Genomic DNA, 25155 nt, shown 5'->3' with positions numbered 1-25155 from the left:
GCCCAGCTGATTTGTAGGGGTCCAAATTTTGCAGCTCTGTCAGAACATCAGCTGAATGGATTTGGGAGAAGGAGAAATGGGGGAGGCTTGGGCGAGTAGCTGTGGAGGGTGCAGTGCTGTTGAATGCAGTAAGGGTAGTTAGGTAGAAAGCATGGCCAGCCGCAGAAAAATGCTTATTGAAATTCTCAATTATAGTGGGCTTATCGGTGGTGACAGAGTTTCCTATCCTCAGTGCAGTGGGGAGGAGGTGTTCTTATTCTCCATGGACTTTACAATGTCCCAGAACTTTTTAGAGTTTGAGTTGCAGGAAGCAAATTTCTGTTTGAAAAAGCTAGCCTTGGCGTTTCTAACTGCCTGTGTGTATTGGTTTCTAACTTCTCTGAAAAGTTGCATATCGCGGGGGCAGTTCGATGCTAATGCAGAACGCCACAGGATATTTTTGTGTTGGTTAAGGGCTGTCAGGTCTGGGGAGAACCAAGGGCTATATCTGTTCCTGGTTCTAAATTTATTGAAAGGGGCATGCTTATTTAAGATGGTGAGGAAGGCATTTAAAAAAAATAACCAGGCATCCTCTACTGAAGGGATGAGGTCAATATCCTTCCAGGATACCAGGGCCAGGTTGATTAGAAAGGCTTGCTCGTTGAAATGTTTCAGGGATCGTTTGACAGTGATGAGTGGAGGTCGTTTGACCGCTGACCCATTACGGATGCAGGCAATGAGGCAGTGATCGCTGAGATCTTGGTTGAAAACAGCAGAGGTGTATTTAGAGGGCATGTTGGTTAGGATGATATCTATGAGGGTACCAGTGTTTGCGGCTTTGGGGTTGTACCTGGTGGGTTCAATAATAACTTGTGTGAGATTGAGGGCATCAAGCTTGGATTGTAGGATGGCTGGGGTGTTAAGCATGTCCCAGTTTAGGTCACCTAGTAGCACAAGCTCTGAAGATAGATGGGGGGCAATCAGTTCACATATGGTGTCCAGAGCACAGCTAGGGGCCGAGGGGGGTCTATAGCAGGCGGCGACGGTGAGAGACTTGTTTTTGGAGAGGTAGATTTTTAAAAGTAGAAGTTCAAATTGTTTGGGTACAGACCTGGATAGCAGGACAGAACTCTGCAGGCTATCTCTGCAGTAGATTGCAACACCGCCCCCTTTGGTCGTTCTATCTTGTCTGAAAACATTGTAGTTAGGGATGAAGATTTCAGAGTTTTTGGTGGACTTCCTAAGCCAAGATTCAGACACAGCTAGGACATCCAGGTTGGCAGAGTGTGCTAAAGCAGTGAATAAAACAAACTTAGGGAGGAGGCTTCTAATGTTAACATGCATGAAACCAAGGCTATTACGGTTACAGAAGTCATCAAAAGAGAGCGCCTGGGGAGTAGGAGTGGAGCCAGGCACTGCAGGGCCTGGACTCACCTCTACATCCCCAGAGGAGCAGAGAAGAATGAGTATGAGGGTACGGCTAAAAGCTATAAGAATTGGTCGTCTGTGACGTCCAGAATAGAGAGAAAAAGGAGCAGGTTTCTGGGGGCGATAAAATAGCTTCAAGGTATAATGTACAGACAAAGGTATGGTGGGATGTGAATACAGAGGAGGTGAACCAAGGCATTTAGTGATGATGAGAGAGATATTGTCTCTAGAGACATCATTGAAACCAGAAGATGTCATAGCATGTGTGGGTGGAGGAACTGAGAGGTTGGATAAGGTATAATGAGCAGGGCTAGAGGCTCTACAGTGAAATAAGCCAATAAACACTAACCAGAACAGCAATGGACATCGCATATTGACATTGAGGAGAGGCATGCTTAGCCGAGTGATCAAAGGGTCCAGTGAGATTCAGACAGCTAGCCGGGCCATAGGTAGCAAGCTGGTGGAAGATGGAGGGAGGTCTGTTTTTAGCCACCTCGTGCGTTTCCGTCTGTGGGTTAGTGGGGTTCCGTGTGGAAGGGGGGACCAGTCCAAGTTGGCAAAATAGTTATAGTGGCCCAAGAAAAGTGTCCGATAGACCTATTCAGATCGCAGCCGATAAGACAGCTAACGATTAACGATTAGTGGGCCGCAGATGGGCGATCAGGTTACGTCGCGACGGAGGGGCCAGTTTGATAACTCCCTCGGGCAGATAACGTCGGTGGTCCAGTCGTGAAGGCCCGATGGGGCTCCGCATCGGCAGTAAAGCGGGTCAGGGTAGGTGATTGTAGCCCAGGAGACACTTCAGCTTGCTAGCTCAGGGAAAGCCCACGAGTGGCTGACGGAACTCTTCAGCTGGCTAGCTCCGGAATAATGTGTGTTAATTCCGGGACTGACGTTGCCAATAGTCACTCAGGTAGCAGCTAGTTAGCTGCAAGATCCAGGTGTAAATGTCCAGAGCCTGCGGTAGAAATCGGGGAAAGGAGAGAGAATAGGTCCGGTGTGCTCTGGTCTGAGTCGCGCTGTACAAAAACTGCCGATAGCTTTTCGAGCTAATGGATAGCTGAGGACAGCTAACCGTGGCTAGCTGAACTCCAACGTTAGCCAGTGAAAATGGCTAAACTCTGGTTAGATTCTGTTGTGGATTTCGGATTTGAGGTAAATAATACTTTCTTTTTAAATTGGTGAGGCGGGTTGCAGGAGAGTGCTTGGAGGTTGAGTTTTAGAAGAAAAAAAATGTAAAAAGATAATGCGAAGAAAAAAATATATATATATACACGGGACACGACAAGAGGAGGGTAAAGGACGTCTGAACTGCTACGCCATCTTGGATGTACGAGCAATGGACGTAAGCCTGGTGGAAATCTGTCCTTTGGTCTGATGAGTCCAAATTTTTTATTTTTGGTTGCAACCGCCGTGCCTTTGTGAGACGCAGAGTAGGTGAACAGATGATCTCTGCATGTGTGGTTCCCCCCGTGAAGCATGGAGGAGGAGTTGTGATGGTGTGGGGGTGCTTTGCTGGGACACGGTCAGGGATTCATTAAGAATTCAAGGCACACTTAACTAGCATGGCTACCACAGCATTCTGCAGTGATACACCATCCCATCTGGTTTGCGCTTAGTGGGACAATCATTCGTTTTTCAACAGGACAATGACACAACACACCTCCAGGCTGTGTAAGGGCTATTTGACCAAGAAGGAGAGTGATGGAGTGCTTCATCAGATGACCTGGCCTCCACTATCACCAGACCTCAACCCAATTGAGATGATTTGGGATGAGTGGGACCGCAGAGTGAAAGAAAAGCAGCCAACAAGTGCTCAGTATATGTGGGAACTCCTTCAAGACTGTTGGAAAAGCATTCCAGATGAAGCTGGTTGAGAGAATGCCAAGAGTGTGCAAAGCTGTCATCAAGGCAAAGGGTGGCTACTTTGAAGAATCTCAATTATAAAATATATTTTGATTTGTTTAACACTTTTTTGGTTACTACATGATTCCATGTGTGTTCTTTCATAGTTTTGATGTCTTCACTATTATTCTACAATGTAGGATAATGGAATGACCCTGGAATGAGTAGGTGTGTCCCAACTTTTAACTGGTACTGTATGTTTCCCCTTTCATCTGGGTCGGGTGATAGCTAGTTACTGGCTTGGTAGGTATTCATGAAGGCTTGATTTCTGTACAGCACTTTGAGATATCAGCTGATGTAAGAAGGGCAATATAAATACATTTGATTTGATATTCAGCCAGCATAGAACAAAAAGGGGGGAAGGGTTGTTAAAAATTAAGACGCGGTTGTCATGTCAACACAACTGTCAGTGTTGCTGTGAACCGCATTACAATAGACATGCCAAACGGGAAACATATAAACAAGTTGACATCAATAACCACATTTCCATCCACAGTTTTTATGCGAGTATAAAAACATATCACGACAGCGTTGATGGAAACAGGAAGTTTCGGTACAATTTTAAAAACGCAGACAGATAATTTGTTCATTCGACATGGTGGGATCTTTGTATCGGTAAAATGTATAATGCAAGAAATGGCGGTGGAAACACCTTTATGTGCAAACATTGACATAATAACCATCATATCAAAGTAAATTTGGAGTCACGTGATGACATGCTGTGTGTGGTCCTTCCACTACGACTTGGGAATCCATGCTGTTTAAATTAGGCTACAGATGAAATAAAATATGATGAACTTCACAGGGTGGTGAAAGTGGCACCAAACGGAGCTTGATGCTCATTTCCAATAAATGTTAAGGGTCTTATTCTGGTGACATGATGATCAATGCTTTACTGCCATTTTGACAAATAAAAACATTCTTGCTCTTTATCCACAATCCACAGCCTACCCGCAGATCCTACACACACCGTATCTGCGAGCTGTTGTCCAGCGTAGGCACATTTTCTTTTAATGTGGATTTTCAAACATTTGCAGGAAAATCTGTTGCCAATTGGATGGAAACCTAGCTATTGATGCAATATCAATGCTGTTTGAGTTGCTTAGTGTATCACCAAATTGCCTCCCCGCCCACAAAGCCTGTCTTTTTAACCTGTCTGGGCCAGTGCCCTAATCAACAGCCAGTGGAATCGCGTCGCGCGAAATGCAAAACCTCATAAATGCTAAAACTTCAATTTCTCAAACATATGACTATTTTACACCGTTTTATAGATACACCTCTCCTGAATCGAACCACGTTGTCCGATTTCAAAAAGGCTTTACAGCAAAAGCAAAACATTAGATTATGTTAGGAGAGAACCCAGCCAGAAATAATCACACAGCCATTTTCAAAGCAACTAGCATGCATCACAAATACCCAAAACACAGCTAAATGCAGCACTAACCTTTGACAATCTTCATCAGATGACAATCTTAGGACATCATGTTACACAATACATGCATTTTTTGTTCGATAAAGTTCATATTTATATATAAAAACAGCATTTTACATCGGCGCGTGACATTCAGAAAATCTTTTCCCTCAAATGCTTCCGATAAAGCAGCGCTACAATTTACAAAATTACTATTCGAAAACATTGTTAAAATGTAATATTGTCATTCAAAGACTTATAGATTAACATGTCTTGAATGCCACTGCTTTGCCAGATTTAAAAATAACTTTACTGGGAAATCACACTTTGCAATAAACGACGTGGTATACCCAGCAAAATAGGCTAGGCTATACATGTTGGAGCCATCTTGGAATGATCAACCATCAAAAATACTATTGTAAATAAAACCTTACCTTTGATTATCTTTATCAGAAAGCACTTCCAGGAATCCCAGGTCCATAACAAATGTAGTTTTGTTCGAAAAAGTTAATCATTTATGCTCCGAAGTCTATTGAAAATGTACCGTGCTGAGTAGGACTTGTCGTCACGAATGTACAAAAAATATATATTTAAGTTCGTTCAAACATGTCAAACGTTGTATAACATAAATCTTTCGGGCCTTTTTCAACCAGAGCTTCAGTAATATTCCATGGGGACGTTTGCATTGTCTTTCAAAACGTTTCGAAAGGGGAGGGTAGCCATGGGCGGCGGCGTCATAATGGTAAATGGCCCTCCACCTGTGACCACTTTCCACAGCCTCTCTTTCAGTCAATTTTGATAGTAGGAGACTCAAACCACTTTGTAAAGACTGGGGACATCTAGTGGAAGCCTTAGGAAGTGCTAAATGATTCATAACCCCCTGTGTGTTTCAATGGCAAATGTTTGAAGTGATATCCACACATCAGATTTCAGTTTCCTGTCAGGATTTGTCTCAGGGTTTTGACTGCCATATGAGTTCTCTTATACTCACAGACACCATTCAAACAGTTTTAGAAACTTTAGGGTGTTTTCTATCCAAATCAAACAATTATATGCATATTCTAGTTACTGGGCAGGAGTAGTAACCAGATTAAATCGGGTACGTTTTTTATCCGGCCGTGCAAATACTGCCCCCTATCCCCAACAGGTTAAACTTCCTAGCATTTAGCCATGAGAGAATGTACTTGATATTTATAGGTGATATTTTAGTCACTCAAAAGGCTATTTTACATGGGAATCAGAATGACTGTTCGGGACCTTTAATTTCTAAGCTAGTGTGTAAAATATATATTTTTTGCCATAATCTGGACTTGTTCTTCTAGTATTAGAATTGAAAAACAAATACATAATTTCCAGATCTGAAAATACAATCCTGTTATTTTCTGTTATTAAAATGATAAAATTATCTAATGTGTCATATGTTATGGACATAATTAAGTCCCTGCATAAACACTTACCATGGTCCAACTCCTTTGATATGTTTCTCTCCAATTCATTCTGCATCTAGAAAAGAAGAGCAAGCATATTCTGAGAAATGGTGGTATAACCAAAATCTTTATCACTGCTGTGGGCTTTTAAACAAGAAACAATTGAAACATTTTATATATTGTTTTTATATAATGGATATCCTTATTAAACAAAAATAACTTGTATCATCTGAAAAGTAGAGGACCACTTTCCATAAAAAGAGGGAAATTGCCCGCTTTACTTGTTGGTGTTAAATACACTTAACATAAGCTAATGTTGGTAAATTGTGCTTGATGAAAAAAGGCATACAGAACTGCATGAGAAAAAGCACTGCAATTTTAGCAACAACAGAGCATGCAAGCAAAGCTCTGCTTCAGCCTATATGGAAACCGAATGGTGTTTCTATAGTGGTTGAATTACACCAACCGAACAGTGTTCACTGTTCGATTCTATTACTGGGATGTCAGTGACTTTTAAGATGAGGGAAGACGATAACTGTTTTTATGAGCATGGCCTTATTTCTATTGCAACATATTGGATGACTGTCATTCATATTCCATTCACCAAGCTCGATGTAACATCGATAGGTTTAGGCTATGAACATGATACTGATATTTTCAGTTTAAGAAAGGATTTTCAACAGAATCGAAGAAATGAATACACCCCTGATTACACACAAGCAGTTTTCATAGCAGCCACATACAAAGAGCATGATAATTTTGCTGTTGTATAATTAATTCTCGCATCTACGCACTCTCCTCCTTTCACCTTTTCCATTCGCTTTTGGACTTCAGTACACAACCCATCAGCTGTGACCAGGAAAATAGTACTTTCCAAGCCAAACCATATAAGCTTGGTACAGTGTACTGCAGTTTAGCAGTTACACCGGCGGGCCCCGGTGGCAAGAAATTAATACAACCAAAACCTTACCTTGACTTGTAAGAGTTCCAGTGTTGGATAGCCATAGCCACCTAGCTAACATAGCGTCCCTCTCTATTTGATGCAGGTGTTTGAGTAAGCTAAACTAGCTAGCTGCATTTGCTAGCTAAGTGAGATTTTCTTTTTACTAAATATAGCTAGCTCTCTCACTCTCTTGCTTCTACAATTTTAAAGAAATGTATTTGTTCAAAAGTGTTAAACCATTGTTTTTCGCTCACATTTTATACACTGCTGTGCTAACTAGCTGTAGTTTATGCTTTCAGTACTAGATTCATTCTCCGATCCTTTGATTGGGTGGACAACATGTCAGTTCATGCTGCAAGAGCTCTGATAGGTTGGCAGACCTCCTCCAGAAGTTGTCATAATTACTGTGTAAGTCTATGGAAGGGGGTTAGAACCATGAACCTCATAGGTTTTTTATTGAATTTTGTTTTACCCAGAGGACAGAAGCTAGGTGTCCTCCAGCTACACCATGGTGCTACCCTACAGAGTGCTGTTGTGGCTACTGTAGACCTTAATTACACAACAGTGTGTTTTAATCAATTATTTGGTGACATGAATATATTTAGTATAGTTTTATATAAAAATGAAACTAATGTTTCACTATTTTTATAAAAATCTGAGGAGCCTCTCATTTGATCATTTCAACAAGCACAACACCTCAACAAGACAATACAGTAGCTGCTTTTGCTGCAGTTTTATTTAACAGATACAGAACACATTGTATTTCATTTAAATCTAGTCAATTGTTCCTGAAACTCCTATGACAGACAGAAAATCTCCTATGACAGACAGTTGTCACAGCAAAACGGGCTCCAAGGAATTCAGAAGTGTTTCGACAAATTGTGTTTCTCTCAATTCCTCTCTAAAATGCAAAATCATAGTTTTGACATCTGTGACAACTGGCCTGCGTTCAGTGGGACAACGCTGCGGGAGGTTCAGATTTAAATTGTAGGCCTATAATGTAAAGCAGAGTCTCCAACCCTGTTCCTTGAGAGCTACCATCCTGTAGGTTTTAGCTCCTGATTCTAATAAATAAGCTGAATCAGGTTAGTTGCAACTGGGGTTGGAGCAAAACCTACAGGAGCATAGCTCTCCAGGAACAGGGTTGAGAGCCCTGATGTAGAGCAACCATGCCTCTCTGACATGTAGAATAAGGAATTACACCTGGTCTATACGTGCCATTTCTATGTGTAACGTTTGCCAAACTGAACGTGACCTGTATTACTTGATAGGACCCTGGTGCAGCTACAATGGGTAGCCCTAAAGCTAACTGAACTAGCACTGGGTGCATACACTTTCGCTGGTCTGGGGCACCGGGTGGGTGGAGTTTACAGATTTTTGACCATTCTATTTCTCATAAAGAGAAATGTCCACCCACCTGGGGCACTGGCCAAGCGAAAACAAATTCACCCCCTCTCACATGCTGTGAAACCATGGTTGTGAATGGAGTGTTGCAAGCGTGGGCCAATGAGAAGGTGAGGGGAGAGACCCAATGTGAGGGGGAGAGGGGAGGGTCAGAGGAGAGTGAAGCAGCAGCATGTGCAGGTCAGTCAGCTAACACACACACCTACACACCTGGTCATGAGTCTGGCTGAAGAGAGGAGAGATGAGAGACAGACTTTTGAGCTAGAAGCTGAAGGATTGAGAAATAGAGAGGTTAGGCACAAAGTCCCACTATAAGAAAACTCTAAAAGAATAGGAAGGAAGGAAAGATGGCGAGAGAAGAATAGAGGTGATACAGGATGGACATTTAGTCATATATAGGTCTAGTGAGAAAAGGAAGAAATACAGCACTTGGAAAAAAATGTAAGCAAAGCATTAGAACAGTTTTGTCATTCAGCTTCATTTAACGACTGACACTTTTATAAAATTTTTTAATTACAATGTAACTACACTGCCAGTTACATAAAAACAACAAAAAGTACACTGCTAACTCCCAATTATGACACCATGGAGATGGGATATGTTACAAAAATGGTCAAAAGTAAACCAAGGCAACTTGAATGCATGGAAACCCAATGCAACATCCCCTCACAAGTCAAAAAGGTTAGTTAAGTCAAGTCAAAAATATACTAAATCTCCAAAAACGTGAACTATCCCTTTAAGCAATGTGGAACACAGTCCCTGTATATTTGCTATTGCCATTCAGAATTCAGTCAGCCCGTTACCTTAGCCAGGTAAGCCTCCACCCTGCTGCTCTGACCCCCATCCCCCAGGGGGCTGAGGAGAGGCCCTCCCAGGCTCCTGTTGAGGGGCCCCAGCGTTGCCCCGTAGGCCCCTACCGACCCCAGGGAGCCCATGTCCAGAGGCCCGCCCAGGCTGCCGTTGACAATGCTGCTGGCTATCAGGGACTTGCTGCGGTGGCGCTCGCTCATCAGCTTGGTGTTGGCCTCCGCCAGCCGCTCATTGGACCTAGGAGGGATGACGCAGAGAAGCACCATGACTGGTGGTTCAGCATTCAGATTTGGGGTTGCAAAATTCCAGAAATGTTCCCAAAATTCCCAGGTTTTTCAGAAATCCTGGTTGGAGGATTTCCAAAAAAAACTGCAATTTGGGGAAAGTTTGTGGAATACAGTACAACTGTGGTTTCGCAGCGTGTCAGAGGGTGAGTGGGGTCGCATTTGTGGGTGAGTAACGAACGGACGGGTCAACCAAATAGGCAGTTCAACCCGGGACATTAAGCCTATTCAATGCAACAACAGAAAAACTTAGTTAACACTGTACTGTAGGTGTCCTTATGCATGCGTTTATAAAGCCTTTATAACATATATATAACACATAAGAGGGGTGGGCAAACGTTTTGGCTTGAGGGCCACATTGGGATTTAGAAAATCAACGGAGGGCCGCACAGATACTTTTCTTTACTGATATCTTTGTCAAAAAAGGGCAGTTATTTGAAAATATATCTAGTTTTAGACATTCAAGAGTTTTAACCCATAATGATCATTCCAGTCTTTCGGACAAGTAGGAGAGATTTTTTACTTGTCCAAATATACAAAATGTTTTGTAACAGCCTTTTTACATCAATGTAGGATGCAAGGAACCACTTTACAAAATGAAATGCATTACTATGTTTTTTTTACCATAATCAGACAAAAATGTAGGCTACACCATGGCTATTGGATTACGGCTCTCCTGGAGAACGGTTGGCTACCCTTGGTAGCCTACAAAAAATTGCAACATTTAAATTACAACCTCGAAATTAAGGGCGTCCCACCATCGATCGGGCGATAAAAAGTATGTCTACGGTTCAAAACAGACTCTGGGACAGTTCTGGAAGAACAGATCCAAAATTCATACAACAACTGCACATTAAAATATTTAAGAAAAGCAATAAGCTGATGAAACAGATCAGACCCTTTATCTTAAAATATTGAAGTTTTATATATTCATATTATCAGCTCAGTAAAGCACACATGGGTGTAGGCTAGGATTATGCCTTTGATAGCAGGGAAAAAAAGAACGTTGATTTGAAAACCAATAGAAGATGAGAAAAATGCTGGTTTCAAAGGCATAATTAAGTATTTCTAAAATAATTCCCTCAACGTGCGGTGCATTCGAAAAATATTCAGACCCCTTGACTTTTTACACATTTTATGTTACAGCCTTATTCTAAAATGGATTGAATAAATGTTTTCCTCATCAATCTACACACAATACCCCATAATGACAAAGCGAAAATAGTACACTGCTCAAAAAAATAAAGGGAACACAAACAACACAATGTAACTCCAAGTCAATCACACTTCTGTGAAATCAAACTGTCCACTTAGGAAGCAACACTGATTGACAATACATTTCGCATGCTGTTGTGCAAATGGAATAGACAACAGGTGGAAATTATAGGCAATTATATAGCAAGACACCCCCAATAAAGAAGTGGTTCTGCAGGTGGGGACCACAGACCACTTCTCAGTTCCGATGTTTTGGTCACTTTTGAATGCTGGCGGTGCTTTCACTCTAGTGGTAGCATGAGACGGAGTCTACAACCCACACAAGTGGCTCAGGTAGTGCAGCTCATCCAGGATGGCACATCAATGCGAGCTGTGGCAAGAAGGTTTGCTGTGTCTGTCAGCGTAGTGTCCAGAGCATGGAGGCGCTACCAGGAGACAGGCCAGTACATCAGGAGACGTGGAGGAGGCCGTAGGAGGGCAACAACCCAGCAGCAGGACCGCTACCTCCACCTTTGTGCAAGGAGGAGCAGGAGGAGCACTGCCAGAGCCCTGCAAAATGACCTCCAGCAGGCCACAAATGTGCATGTGTCTGCTCAAATGGTCAGAAACAGACTCCATGAGGATGGTAATGAGGGCCCGACGTCCACAGGTGGGGTTGTGCTTACAGCCCAACACCGTGCAGGACGTTTGGCATTAGCCAGAGAACACCAAGATTGGCAAATTCGCCACTGGCGCCCTGTGCTCTTCACAGATGAAAGCAGGTTCACACTGAGCACATGTGACAGAGTCTGGAGACGCCGTGGAGAACGTTCTGCTGCCTGCAACATCCTCCAGCATGACCGGTTTGGCGGTGGGTCAGTCATGGTGTGGGGTGGCATTTCGTTGGGGGGCCGCACAGCCCTCCATGTGCTCGCCAGAGGTAGCCTGACTGCCATTAGGTACTGAGATGAGATCCTCAGACCCCTTGTGAGACCATATGCTGGTGCGGTTGGCCCTGGGTTCCTCCTAATGCAAGACAATGCTAGACCTCATGTGGCTGGAGTGTGTCAGCAGTTCCTGCAAGAGGAAGGCATTGATGCTATGGACTGGCCCGCCCGTTCCCCAGACCTGAATCCAATTGAGCACATCTGGGACATCATGTCTCGCTCCATCCACCAACGCCACGTTGCACCACAGACTGTCCAGGAGTTGGCGGATGCTTTAGTCCAGGTCTGGGAGGAGATCCCTCAGGAGACCATCCGCCACCTCATCAGGAGCATGCCCAGGCATTGTAGGGAGGTCATACAGGCACGTGGAGGCCACACACACTTCTGAGCCTCATTTTGACTTGTTTTAAGGACATTACATCAAAGTTGGATCAGCCGGTAGTGTGGTTTTCCACTTTAATTTTGAGTGTGACTCCAAATCCAGACCTCCATGGGTTGATAAATTGGATTTCCATTTATTTTTTTGTGTGATTTTGTTGTCAGCACATTCAACTATGTAAAGGAAAAAGTATTTAATAAGATTATTTATTTCATTCAGATCTAGGATGTGTTGTTTAAGTGCTCCCTTTATTTTTTGGAGCAGTATATTTCATTGATATAAAGAACCATTTCAAAGTAGAGGAGTGTAGGCAAGAGATAGAATATTTCTTTCTGTCTGATATACAAAAAGCTTGGGGGAAAATACAGAGAATGTCTAACTCATTGACAAAAACACAATGGTCTTTAACTGTATTAGCCGAAATAAGGGATGCAAAATGATTTCTTGATAACCATGATAGGACATTGCAGAGCGATAGAGAGTTTGAGGGCTCTTGGTGAACAGATAAAAACCTTAAAAGGAAAAATTCAACTATTGCAGGATCTGTTCCCTCAATCTACCCTCACACTGAATTGTGCAAGGCAGATCAGGTTTCAAGCATCTGGTCAGCACTGCCTGGCTTTGAGTCAACTGTTTCTGACAGAGGTGACGAACGATGTCTTAGGCAAAACAGAACACATGCTATAAAAGGTAGTAAAGTCAAACCTCCAGTGACAGTAATCACACATAAATCAGCATCTCCAAAACAGTTGAATGGTCAAAGACTGAAGCATCCACGAGAAGTGGGTATGAAGACTTGGGACCATTTAAAGCGTTGTAAGACATGGAAAATGAAGATGCACTCAATTCCTAAAAAAAATGAGGCAATCGCCCATCAGTTGATGCAATCCATACACGATGATTTGCGACATCATCGACAGGCTGTCACGAATTAACAGAGACATCACTCAACACAATAAACCGGCTGTCAGAGTTGTACAGGTTCCAAGTGAAACCAACAACATTATTCGTTCAGCAGAAGAGAAACCTGGTGTATGTCATTATTGCGGGATTTCTGGTCACTGGCAACAAGACTGTCGGAAAAAGATAACGTGTCCTTATGAGGAATGGCCAGGAGAAGCAGGGTCCGTCTAAGGGAGAATGGAAACAGGACAACAGCCCCAAAGACACAATGCTGATGCAGAAATATAAGAAGCTCGCTCTGGCTCAGCAGCAGAGTTTGCTGGATGCTGTGGAGGTAAACTAATAGACTCCACTCTTACGTCCCATCTCAGCTGGTGTACATACAGTGCCTTGTGAAAGTATTCGGCCCCCTTGAACTTTGACATTTTGCCACATTTCAGGCTTCAAACATAAAGATATAAAACTGTAATTTTTTGTGAAGAATCAACAACAAGTGGGACACAATCATGAAGTGGAACGAAATTTATTGGATATTTCAAACTTTTTTAACAAATAAAAAAACTGAAAAATTGGGCGTGCAAAATTATTCAGCCCCCTTAACCTGTTAGGGCTAGGGGGCAGCATTTGCACGTCTGGATAAAAAAAATGTACCCGATTTAATCTGGTTACTAATCCTACCCAGTAACTAGAATATGCATATACTTATTATATATGGATAGAAAACACTCTAAAGTTTCTAAAACTGTTTGAATGGTGTCTGTGAGTATAACAGAACTCATTTGGCAGGCAAAACCCTGAGACATTTTCTGACAGGAAGTGGATACCTGATGTGTTGTATTGACTTTAAACCTATCCCATTGAAAAACACAGGGGCTGAGGAATATTTTGGCACTTCCTATTGCTTCCACTAGATGTCACCAGCCTTTACAAAGTGTTTTGAGTCTTCTGGAGGGAGATCTGACCGAACAAGAGCCATGGAACGATGATGTCCCATTAGACACCTGGCGCGCGAGTTCATGTTGGGTACCCTCGTTCCAATACGTTATAAAAGAGTATGCATTCGTCCACCTTGAATATTATTCATGTTCTGGTTAAAAAAGGCCCTAATGATTTATGCTATACAACGTTTGACATGTTTGAACGAACGTAAATATATTTTTTCCCCTCGTTCATGACGAGAAGTCCGGCTGGCTTAGATCATGTGCTAACAAGACGGAGATTTTTGGACATAAATGATGAGCTTTTTTGAACAAAACTACATTCGTTATGGACCTGTGATACCTGGAAGTGACATCTGATGAAGAGAATCAAAGGTAATGGATTATTTACATAGTATTTTCGATTTTAGATCTCCCCAACATGACGTCTAGTCTGTATCGCAACGCGTATTTTTCTGGGCGCAGTGCTCAGATTATTGCAAAGTGTGATTTCCCAGTAAGGTTATTTTTAAATCTGGCAAGTTGATTGCGTTCAAGAGATGTAAATCTATAATTCTTTAAATGACAATATAATATTTTACCAATGTTTTCTAATTTTAATTATTTAATTTGTGACGCTGACTTGACTGCCGGTTATTGGAGGGAAACGATTTCCTCAACATCAATGCCATAGTAAAACGCTGTTTTTGGATATAAATATGAACTTGATAGAACTAAAAATGCATGCATTGTCTAACATAATGTCCTAGGAGTGTCATCTGATGGAGATTGTAAAAGGTTAGTGCATCATTTTAGCTGGTTTTATGGTTTTGGTGACCCTGTCTTTGACTTGACAAAACATTACACACAACTCTTGTAAATGTACTGTCCTAACATACTCTAAATTTATGCTTTCGCCGTAAAACCTTTTTGAAATCGTAAAACGTGGTTAGATTAAGGAGATGTTTATCTTTCAAAGGGTGTAAAATAGTTGTATTTTTGAAAAATTTGAATTTTGACATTTATTTGGATTCAAATTTGCCGCTCTTGAAATGCACCTGCTGTTGATGGAGTGCACCACGGGTGGCACGCTAGCGTCCCACCTAGCCCATAGAGGTTAAGTTAATACTTTGTAGCGCCACCTTTTGCTGCGATTACAGCTGTAAGTCGCTTGGGGTATGTCTCTATCAGTTTTGCACATCGAGAGACTGACATTTTTGCCCATTCCTCCTTGCAAAACAGCTCGAGCTCAGTGAGGTTGGATGGAGAGCGTTTGTGAACAGCAGTTTTCAGTTCTTTCCACAGATTCTCGATTGGATTCAGGTCTGGACTTTGACTTGGCCATTCTAACACCTGGATATGTTTATTTGTGAACCATTCCATTGTAGATTTTGCTTTATGTTTTGGATCATTGTCTTGTTGGAAGACATCTCCATCCCAGTCTCAGGTCTTTTGCAGACTCCATCAGGTTTTCTTCCAGAATGGTCCTGTATTTGGCTCCATCCATCTTCCCATCAATTTTAACCATCTTCCCTGCCCCTGCTGAAGAAAAGCAGGCCCAAACCATGATGCTGCCACCACCATGTTTGACAGTGGGGATGGTGTGTTCAGGGTGATGACCTGTGTTGCTTTTACGCCAAACATAACGTTTTGCATTGTTGCCAAAAAGTTCGATTTTGGTTTCATCTGACCAGAGCACCTTCTTCCACATGTTTGGTGTGTCTCCCAGGTGGCTAGTGGCAAACTTTAAACAACACTTTTTATGGATATCTTTAAGAAATGGCTTTCTTCTTGCCACTCTTCCATAAAGGCCAGATTTGTGCAGTATACGACTGATTGTTGTCCTATGGACAGAGTCTCCCACCTCAGCTGTAGATCTCTGCAGTTCATCCAGAGTGATCATGGGCCTCTTGGCTGCATCTCTGATCAGTCTTCTCCTTGTATGAGCTGAAAGTTTAGAGGGACGGCCGGGTCTTCGTAGATTTGCAGTGGTCTGATACTCCTTCCATTTCAATATTGGGAAATCTTGGGAAATCTTTTTGTAACCAAATCCGGCTTTAAACTTCTCCACAACAGTATCTCGGACCTGCCTGGTGTGTTCCTTGTTCTTCATGATGCTCTCTGCGCTTTAAACGGACCTCTGAGACTATCACAGAGCAGGTGCATTTATACGGAGACTTGATTACACACAGGTGGATTCTATTTATCATCATTAGTCATTTAGGTCAACATTGGATCATTCAGAGATCCTCACTGAACTTCTGGAGAGAGTTTGCTGCACTGAAAGTAAAGGGGCTGAATAATTTTGCACGCCCAATTTTTCAGTTTTTTATTTGATAAAAAAGTTTGAAATATCCAATAAATTTCGTTCCACTTCATGATTGTGTCCCACTTGTTGTTGATTCTTCACAAAACATTACAGTTTTATATCTTTATGTTTGAAGCCTGAAATGTGGCAAAAGGTCGAAAAGTTCAAGGGGGCCGAATACTTTCGCAAGGCACTGTATGAAATCGGATGGAATATATGTGAACATGATGGTTAACAACTTTGCAGTAGATTTTTTAGTAGATACGGGTGCTGAAGTTACTGTATTGCCCATATCTTACGCAACAGATATGTCCTCAGTACACGGGAAAGAAGATGAGAGCAACAGGAGTGGAGGGAGGGGGGGAGATGGATATGAAGCAGACCAAACCATTATCAATTTCTAATGGTCCAATTTAGATTGATGCAGGGGTGTGGATAGGCTCACTTGAACAACCTATTTTAGGCCTTGCCGTTATTATGCGACTTGACTCTACACTGAACATCTCTAAAGGAAAGGTGACGTGGCAAATTAGACAACTGCAGGGATCTACAGTTCAGAACCATCCTATTTGGACTACGAAGAAAAATGAGTGTGGTACTTTGAATATGGAACCAGTGTGCTTGACAGGTGTTGCCCCACCTTGCACAAAACAATATCCCATTTGCAAGGAAGCTATGGCCGCTACTAAATTAGTGATTAAAGATCTAGCGGGACATGGGTATAGTTGAAAAGACACATTCTGCCGACATGCTGTTCATACTCTTGACAATGAATTGAGCTGCACAGGTCACAGCTGCTCGTTAGAACAAATGGTCTACTGTGCTGGAGGCTCCTAACATCATCATACAACGTGGCACACCATGTAATCCAGCTACTCTGATGGTTCCTCCAGATACCACATTACTTGAACACGACTGTTGTGAGTTCGTTTTGGATCAGCTTTCTGATGGGTTTACTAAAAGTAATCCGTTGGAAAACCCTGAGTTTATCTTTTACACAGACGGTTCAAGCATTGTGGAGGGGGGTATGAGGAAGGCAGGCTTGGCAGTTACTACAATGGTATAATTATTTTTTTTTTTAAATGTAACAGAGACATTAGGTCCTTATCAAGATTTGCTCATAACGAGGTCAGCAGTGAAAGTCCAGGGAAAATCACGATGGATACATGTTACTCACTGCAAGGTTGTCCATTTTGATGACAATGCGGAGCCTGGAGAATAAAGAACTGATTGGCCCCTGATTGCTAATCAATCTCGGGTGAAGAAGCATAGTAAGATGATCAGAACCTGAAAAGCGTATATGTTGTACACTGCAGTCATGATATTAGGGATATCTAGGTGAAATGTCCAACTTTTTCCTGCAAAATCGGGAAATGTTTACTTTGGGAAATCTATGTGAAATATCAATCTCTCTTGAAACCAGGACATGTTACGTTCACTTTTTTGTTTCCTTCGTTACAGGTTATGAGGATCTACCGTCTGAAGCAATATCCCTTGACCCAAGGACTATACCTAAAATGATACAAGATCACTGGTGAAGTGCTCATTAGAGACGCCCTTACCAGTGGAACAGAAGAAGAATTCCTCACTACCGGCAGGCTGTCAGAATATAATTTTTAATAGTTATCTATGAGGGACTGATACCAGTGTGGAAGAGCTGGTCACTTTTAAAGGACTTGGTGAATAAGTACCTTGACAGGGCATTGTGATGGCCACTCCAATACCTTGACTTTGTTGTCCTGAAGCCATTTTGCCACAGCTTTGGAAGTATGCTTGGGGTCATTGTCCATTTGGAAGACCCGTTTGCGACCAAGCTTTAACTTCCTGACTGATGTCTTGAGATGTTGCTTCAATATATCCACGTAATTTTCCTCCCTCATTAAGCCATCCCTCCTGTAGCAAAGCACCCCCACAACATGATGCTACCACCCCCGTGCTTCATGGTTGGGATGGTGTTCTTTGGTTTGCTAGCCTCCACACCTTTTTCCTCCAAACATAACGATGGTCATTATGGCCAAACAGTTCTATTTTTGTTTCATCAGACTAGAGGACATTTCTCCAAAAAGTACCATCTATGTCCCTATGTGCAGTTGCAAACCATAGTCTGGCTTTTTTATGGCAGTGGCTTCTTCCTTGCAGAGCAGCCTTTCAGGTTAGGTCGATCTGGGACTCGTTTTACTGTGGATATAGATACTTTTGTACCTGTTTCCTCCAGCATCTTCACAAGGTCCTTTGCTGTTGTTCTGGGATTGATTTGCACTTTTTGCACCAAAGTACGTTCATCTCTAGGAGACAGAACGCGTCTCCTTCCTGAGTGGTATGACGGCTGCGTGGTCCCATGGTGTTTATACTTGCGTACTATTGTTTGTACAGATGAACATGGAACCTTCAGGCATTTGGAAATTGCTCCCAAGGATGAACCAGACTTGTGGAGGTAAAATTTTTCTCATGATGTCAAGCAAAGAGGCACTGAGTTTGAAGGTAGGCCCTGAAATGCATCCACAGGTACACCTCCAATTGACTCAAATGATGTCAATTAGCCTATCAGAAGCTTCTAAAGCCATGACATCATTTTCTGGAATTGTCCAAGAGGTTTAAGGCACAGTCAACTTAGTTTATGTAAACTTCTGACCCATAGGAATTGTGATACAGTGAATTACAAGTGAAATAATCTGTCTGTAAACAATTCTTGGGAAAATGACTTGTGTCATGCAAAGTAGATGTCCTAACCGACTTGCCAAAACTATAGTTTTTTAACAAGAAATTTGTGAATTTGTAAAAAAGTAATAACATACATACTAACAACTGCAACAGTGATGAATGTCGCTGGGGTGGAGGGGGTATTCAGCAGCCTGATGGTAGAAAATATTGGCCAGTCTTAGTTTTTTCCATGATGCTCCTGTACTGCCTGCATCTGAGTGATTGAAGCGGGAAGAACAGGGCATGGCTTGGGTGGCTTGTGTCCCTGATAATCTTCTTGGTCTTCCTGCGACACCTGGTGTTGTAGGTGTCCTGTAGCGCAGGCAGTGTACACCCAACGGTGCACCCTCTGAAGAACCTTGCAGTCCGTGGCGGTGGCGTTGACGTACCAGGCTGTGATGCAGCCCGACAGTATGCTCTAGATGGTGCTCCTGTAAAACACTATGAGGGCCCTCTCTTCATTATCCTGAGGTTGAAGAGTCGCTGTCGTGCCTTCTTCACTAGTGTCCGTTTGGTTAGACCATTTCAGCTTCTCTGAGATGTGTACGCCGAGGAATTTGAAGTTATTGACCATCTCCATGGCAATCCCGTTGATGAGCATGGGGGACTTTCCAGCCTGGTTCCTTCTGAATTCCACAAATCAGCTCCTTTGTTTTGCTAACATTAAGGGACAGGTTGTTTACCGGGCACCATGCTGTCAGAGTGCCTACCTCCTCCATGTACAGTGAGGGAAAAAAGTATTTGATCCCCTGCTGATTTTGTACGTTTGCCCACTGACAAAGAAATGATCAGTCTATAATTTTAATGGCAGGTTTATTTGAACAGTGAGAGACAGAATAACAACAAAAAAATCCAGAAAAACACATGGCAAAAATGTTATAAATTGATTTGCATTTTAATGAGGGAACTAAGTAATTGACCCCTCTGCAAAACATGACTTAGTACATGGTGGCAAAACCCTTGTTGGCAATCAGAGGTCACCAGGTTTACACACATCTCAGGAGGGATTTTGTCCCACTCCTCTTTGCAGATCTTCTCCAAGTCATTAAGGTTTCGAGGCTGACGTTTGGCAACTCAAACCTTCAGCTCCCTCCACAGATTTTCTATGGGATTAAGGTCTGGAGACTGGCTAGGCCACTCCAGGACCGTAACCTCTTACATCTAGACGTTCCGCTAGCGGAACACCTGCTCCAATATCCAAAGATAGGCGTGGCGCGAATTACAAATTCCTCAAAAATACAAAAACTTCAATTTTTCAAACATATGACTATTTCACAGCATTTTAAAGACAAGACTCTCCTTTATCTAACCACACTGTCCAATTTCAAAAAGGCTTTACAGCGAAAGCAAAACATTAGATTATGTCAGCAGACTACCCAGCCAGAAATAATCAGACACCCATTTTTCAAGCTAGCATATAATGTCACAAAAACCCAGAAGACAGCTAAATGCAGCACTAACCTTTGACGATCTTCATCAGATGACAACCCTAGGACATTATGTTATACAATACATGCATGTTTTGTTCAATCAAGTTCATATTTATATCAAAAAACAGCTTTTTACATTAGCATGTGACGTTCAGAACTAGCATACCCCCCGCAAACTTCCGGGGAATTTACTATCAATTTACTAAATTACTCACGATAAACGTTTACAAAAAGCATAACAATTATTTTAAGAATTATAGATACAATACTCCTCTATGCACTCGATATGTCCGATTTTAAAATAGCTTTTTGGTGAAAGCACATTTTGCAATATTCTAAGTACATAGCCCAGCCATCACGGGCTAGCTATTTAGACACCCGGCAAGTTTAGCCTTCACCAAAATCAGATTTACTATTATAAAAGTTTGATTACCTTTTGTTGTCTTCGTCAGAATGCACTCCCAGGACTGCTACTTCAATAACAAATGTTGGTTTGGTCCAAAATAATCCATCGTTATATCCGAATAGCGGCGTTTTGTTCGTGCGTCCCAGACACTATCCGAAATGGTAAATCAGGGTCGTGCGCATGGCGCAATTCGTGACAAAAAAATTCTAAATATTCCATTACCGTACTTTGAAGCATGTCAACCGCTGTTTAAAATCAATTTTTATGCAATATATCTCGTAAAAAAGCGATAATATTCCGACCGGGAATCTCCTTTTCGGCAAACAGAGGAAAAATCACAAAGACGGGGGCGGCCAGGGCACGCGCCTAAGCCCACAGTCCCTTGATCGGCCACTTGAGAAAGGCGATATTGTGTTTCAGCCTGGGGCTGGGATGACGACATTCAGGTTTTTCCCGGGCTCTGAGTGCCCATGGAAGACGTAGGAAGTGTCACGTTAGAGCAGAGATCCTTTGTAAAAGATAGAGATGGCAAAGAAGTTCAAGAAATGGTCAGACAGGCCACTTCCTGTAAAGGAATCTCTCAGGTTTTGACCTGCCATTTGAGTTCTGTTATACTCACAGACACCATTCAAACAGTTTTAGAAACTTTGGAGTGTTTTCTATCCAAAGCCAAAAATTATATGCATATTCTAGTTACTGGGCAGGAGTAGTAACCAGATTAAATCGGGTACGTTTTTTATCCGGCTGTGTCAATACTGCCCCCTAGCCATAACAGGTTAATGTGCTTCTTCTTGAGCCACTCCTTTGTTGCCTTGGCCGTGTGTTTTGGGTCATTGTCATGCTGGAATACCCATCCACAACCCATTTTCAATGCCCTGGCTGAGGGAAGGAGGTTCTCACCCAAGATTTGACGATACATGGCGCCGTCCATCGTCCCTTTGATGCGATGAAGTTGTCCTGTCCCCTTAGCAGAAAAACACCCCCAAAGCATAGCGTTTCCACCTCCATGTTTGACGGTGGGGATGGTGTTCTTGGGGTCATAAGTAGCATTCCTCCTCCTCCAAACACGGCGAATTGAGTTGATGCCAAAGAGCTCCATTTTGGTCTCATCTAACCACAACACTTTCACCAGGTGTCCTCATTCAGATGTTCATTGGCAAACTTCAGACGGGCATGTATATGTATTCTTGAGCAGGGGACCTTGCGGGCGCTGCATGATTTCAGTCCTTCACGGCGTAGTGTGTTACCAATTGTTTTCTTGGTGACTATGGTCCCAGCTGCCTTGAGATCATTGACAAGATCCTCCCGTGTAGTTCTGGGCTGATTCCTCACCGTTCTCATGATCATTGCAACTCCACGAGTTGAGATCTTGCATGGAGCCCCAGGCTGAGGGATATTGACAGTTCTTTTGTGTTTCTTCCATTTGCGAATAATCGCACCAACTGTTGTCACCTTCTCACCAAGCTGCTTGGCGATGGTCTTGTAGCCCATTCCAGCCTTGTGTAGGTCTACAATCTTGTCCCTGACATCCTTGGAGAGCTCTTTAGTCTTGGCCATGGTGGAGAGTTTGGAATCTGATTGATTGATTGCTTCTGTGGACAGGTATCTTTTATACAGGTAACAAGCTGAGATTAGGAGCACTCCCTTTAAGAGTGTGCTCCTAATCTCAGCTCGTTACCTGTATAAAAGACACCTGGGAGCCAGAAATCTTTCTGATTGAGAGGGGGTCAAATACTTATTTCCCTCATTAAAATGCAAATCAATTTATAACATTTTTGACATACGTTTTTCTGGATTGTTTTGTTGTTATTCTGTCTCTCACTGTTCAAATAAACCTACCATTAAAATTATAGACTGATAATTTCTTTGTCAGTGGGCAAACGTACAAAATCAGCAGGGGATCAAATACTTTTTTCCCCTTACTGTAGGCGGTCTCATCGTTGTTGGTGATCAGGCCGACTACTGTCGTGTCGTCAGCGAACTTGATGGAGTTAGAACTGTGTGAGACCACGTTGTCATCGGTATACAGAGAAAACAGGAGGGGACTGAGGACACATCCTTGTGGGGTCCCCGTGTTGAGGATCAGTGTCGAGGAGGTAATGTTTCCTACCATCACCACCTGGAGGCAACCTGTCAGGAAGTAAATGACCCAGTTGCATAGGGAGGAGTTCAGACCCAGGGCTGTGCGCTTTGTAATGAGATTATATGGTATTGAAGGCCGAACTGTCGTCGATGAACAGAATCCTCACAAACATTTATTTTGTCCAGGTGGGTAGACGTAGTGTGCAGTGCAATGGCAATTGTGTCATCCATGGATCTGTAAGGTGTAGGCAAATTGGAGAGGGTTGAGTGTGTCGGGGCGGGAGGAGGTGACTTACATACATCCTCAGTGGAGACTGAGTGTGTAGCCCACGTTGTCATCGGGGGCTCTCCTCGGTAGCTTAGGGTCATTGTACTCGAATCTTGAGTAAAAAGGTGTTTAACTCGTTTGGTAGGTTGGCGTTGGTGACCGTGACGTGGCTGGCTTTCTTTTTGTAATCCATTAATTGTTAGGAGCCCCTGCCACATACGCCTTGTGTCTGACCCGCTGAATCGCTCCTCCACTTTGTCTCTGTACTTGTGTTTCACCATCTTGATCGACCAGTGTAAATCATAATTGTACTGTTTAACCAAACTATTGGCCCTGTTTATAAGCAGCATCTCTCGCTTTCAGTTTCCCTACAAGGCTGTGTCATGACTGTCCTGTAAGGGTCCAAATAGGTCAGATCAGCTTTGCAAAAATAACTTCATCTAGACCCCCTCTCACCCAGAGAGGGGGGAGAAGGGAACAGGTGGGGGTTGACAGCTCACACCCTGTAGTAAATCAAGGACAGAACATTCAGCTCTCTCCCTCTCCAAATTTACCAGAGGAAGGTGCCTTTGTTTCACAGACTTTATCCCGCCAAAACTAACACGTTCTAAAGCTAATACTGGAACAATATTACTAACATTAAAAGTGGGGAATGGTCAGAGGTGACCTAAAAGAACACTGATGTTGGTTTGGTTGGTATTTTGTCATAAAGGAAATACTTTAACTTGCAAAGTATACCAGCTGTGTGTGAAGTGTCCATCCGATGCGTTGTGCATGAAATATGAAAAATTATTCAAGTGTTCTTGTTAAGAGAGGGACACAACTTTGTACGGTCACCTGCCGGACAATCACCTGGCAGACATAAAGTCACCTGCCGGACAATCACTGGTACAGCTGATTAGCTGTCCTCAGTAAAGTATCTAGAAAATTGAATTTAAGTGGGACCGTTCCATTACTCTGTTCAAATCATCATATTACACTACTCGCATCACCCCACTGGCAACCATCGACATGGCTAGCTAGCCTATCTTCAAAGAAGCATCTTCCAGAGTGAATGGAAGTAGAATAAACTCTGTAGTTCTGTTCAGGCCTACACAACAAGTCGCCAGGAACCAGACAACTGCAGAAGAGAACAGCAAAAAGCCGGATGGGGACCCCTTTTGGACAATCAGAGCCTTAGAATCTTGCCACGAAAAGCCTAACCAACCCCCTTTCCAAGAAGGCCCAGTTAGGAGAGATACACGGCAAACCAAGGCATTTCAACGCAAACAAATGCATGATTTCTTACTCCAGGTGGGCGGTAGTTCGTGTGCAAAGTGAGACGTTAAGTGTCTCTGTCCCTCTCTCTTTCTCGCCCTCTCCATGTCTTTTGTAACAAGCAGCCATATTGTTGTCAGTCCACTAGGGACCTGTTTCTAACGTATTAAGTGTGTATGTTTATCCTGTGTTACCATTCAGTTAGCTAGTAAATAAATAATTAAACCAATTGTGTAGTACTGAATCATTGGTAATGCTCGGGTTTTTGCAGACGAAAGGTTACGACTGTTCAGAATGATGATATGAGGTTATGATTAATGAGTTGACTGTTTATGTAAAGACCTTCAGAGTTTAATTCGGGAGATGGTAACTCTTTAAAGAACCGCTCTCGTGGCACCGCAAACACGAATGAGTTAATTGTTACATGATTAATTTCATTGGGTAACAATTAAACAATTATCTAATTGATTAGATAAAAACAGTCATCATATTAATTTAATTAAAGTCACGACAGCTACTATCAATCCACGGTTAGTGATTCAAGTATGTTTTGAAAGATACTACCGGTATCACGTCATTTTGACAAATTAAAAACAACTTCTTTGCTCGCTTTGAGGACAATACAGTGCCAGTGACACGGCCAGCTACCAAAGCCTGTGGGCTCTCCTTGTCCGTGGCCAATGTGAGTAAAACATTTAAACATGTTAACCCTCGCAAGGCCGCTGGACCAGACGGCATCCCTCGCCGCTTCCTCAGAGCAAGAGCAGACCAGC

The 25155-nt window shown here is 42.6% G+C and overlaps 1 protein-coding gene across 17 annotated transcripts in view; it reads right to left on the bottom strand.

Annotated features, from left to right (window-relative positions):
* Positions 1–25155, bottom strand: part of ankrd26 (ankyrin repeat domain containing 26) — a 162850-nt gene that overhangs the window by 10200 nt on the left and 127495 nt on the right. For 15 of the 17 annotated variants that reach the window (XM_045688040.1, XM_045688036.1, XM_045688038.1 and 12 more), the window contains 2 exons: positions 9301–9544; positions 6181–6226 (listed from right to left, as the gene is read on the bottom strand). In XM_045688040.1, coding sequence (XP_045543996.1) covers positions 6181–6226; positions 9301–9544 — 290 coding nt within the window. Of the gene's footprint in view, positions 1–6180; positions 6227–7802; positions 9545–25155 lie in introns of those variants that run through there. The other 2 variants (XM_045688039.1, XM_045688035.1) reach the window with 2 other exon arrangements.

This window comes from Salmo salar, chromosome ssa10 (genome assembly GCF_905237065.1).
Source record: "Salmo salar chromosome ssa10, Ssal_v3.1, whole genome shotgun sequence".
In the NCBI taxonomy this organism is placed as follows: domain Eukaryota; kingdom Metazoa; phylum Chordata; class Actinopteri; order Salmoniformes; family Salmonidae; genus Salmo; species Salmo salar.
The sequence above is the reverse complement of the archived record's forward strand: the minus strand, read 5'-3'. Positions and strand labels throughout refer to the sequence as shown.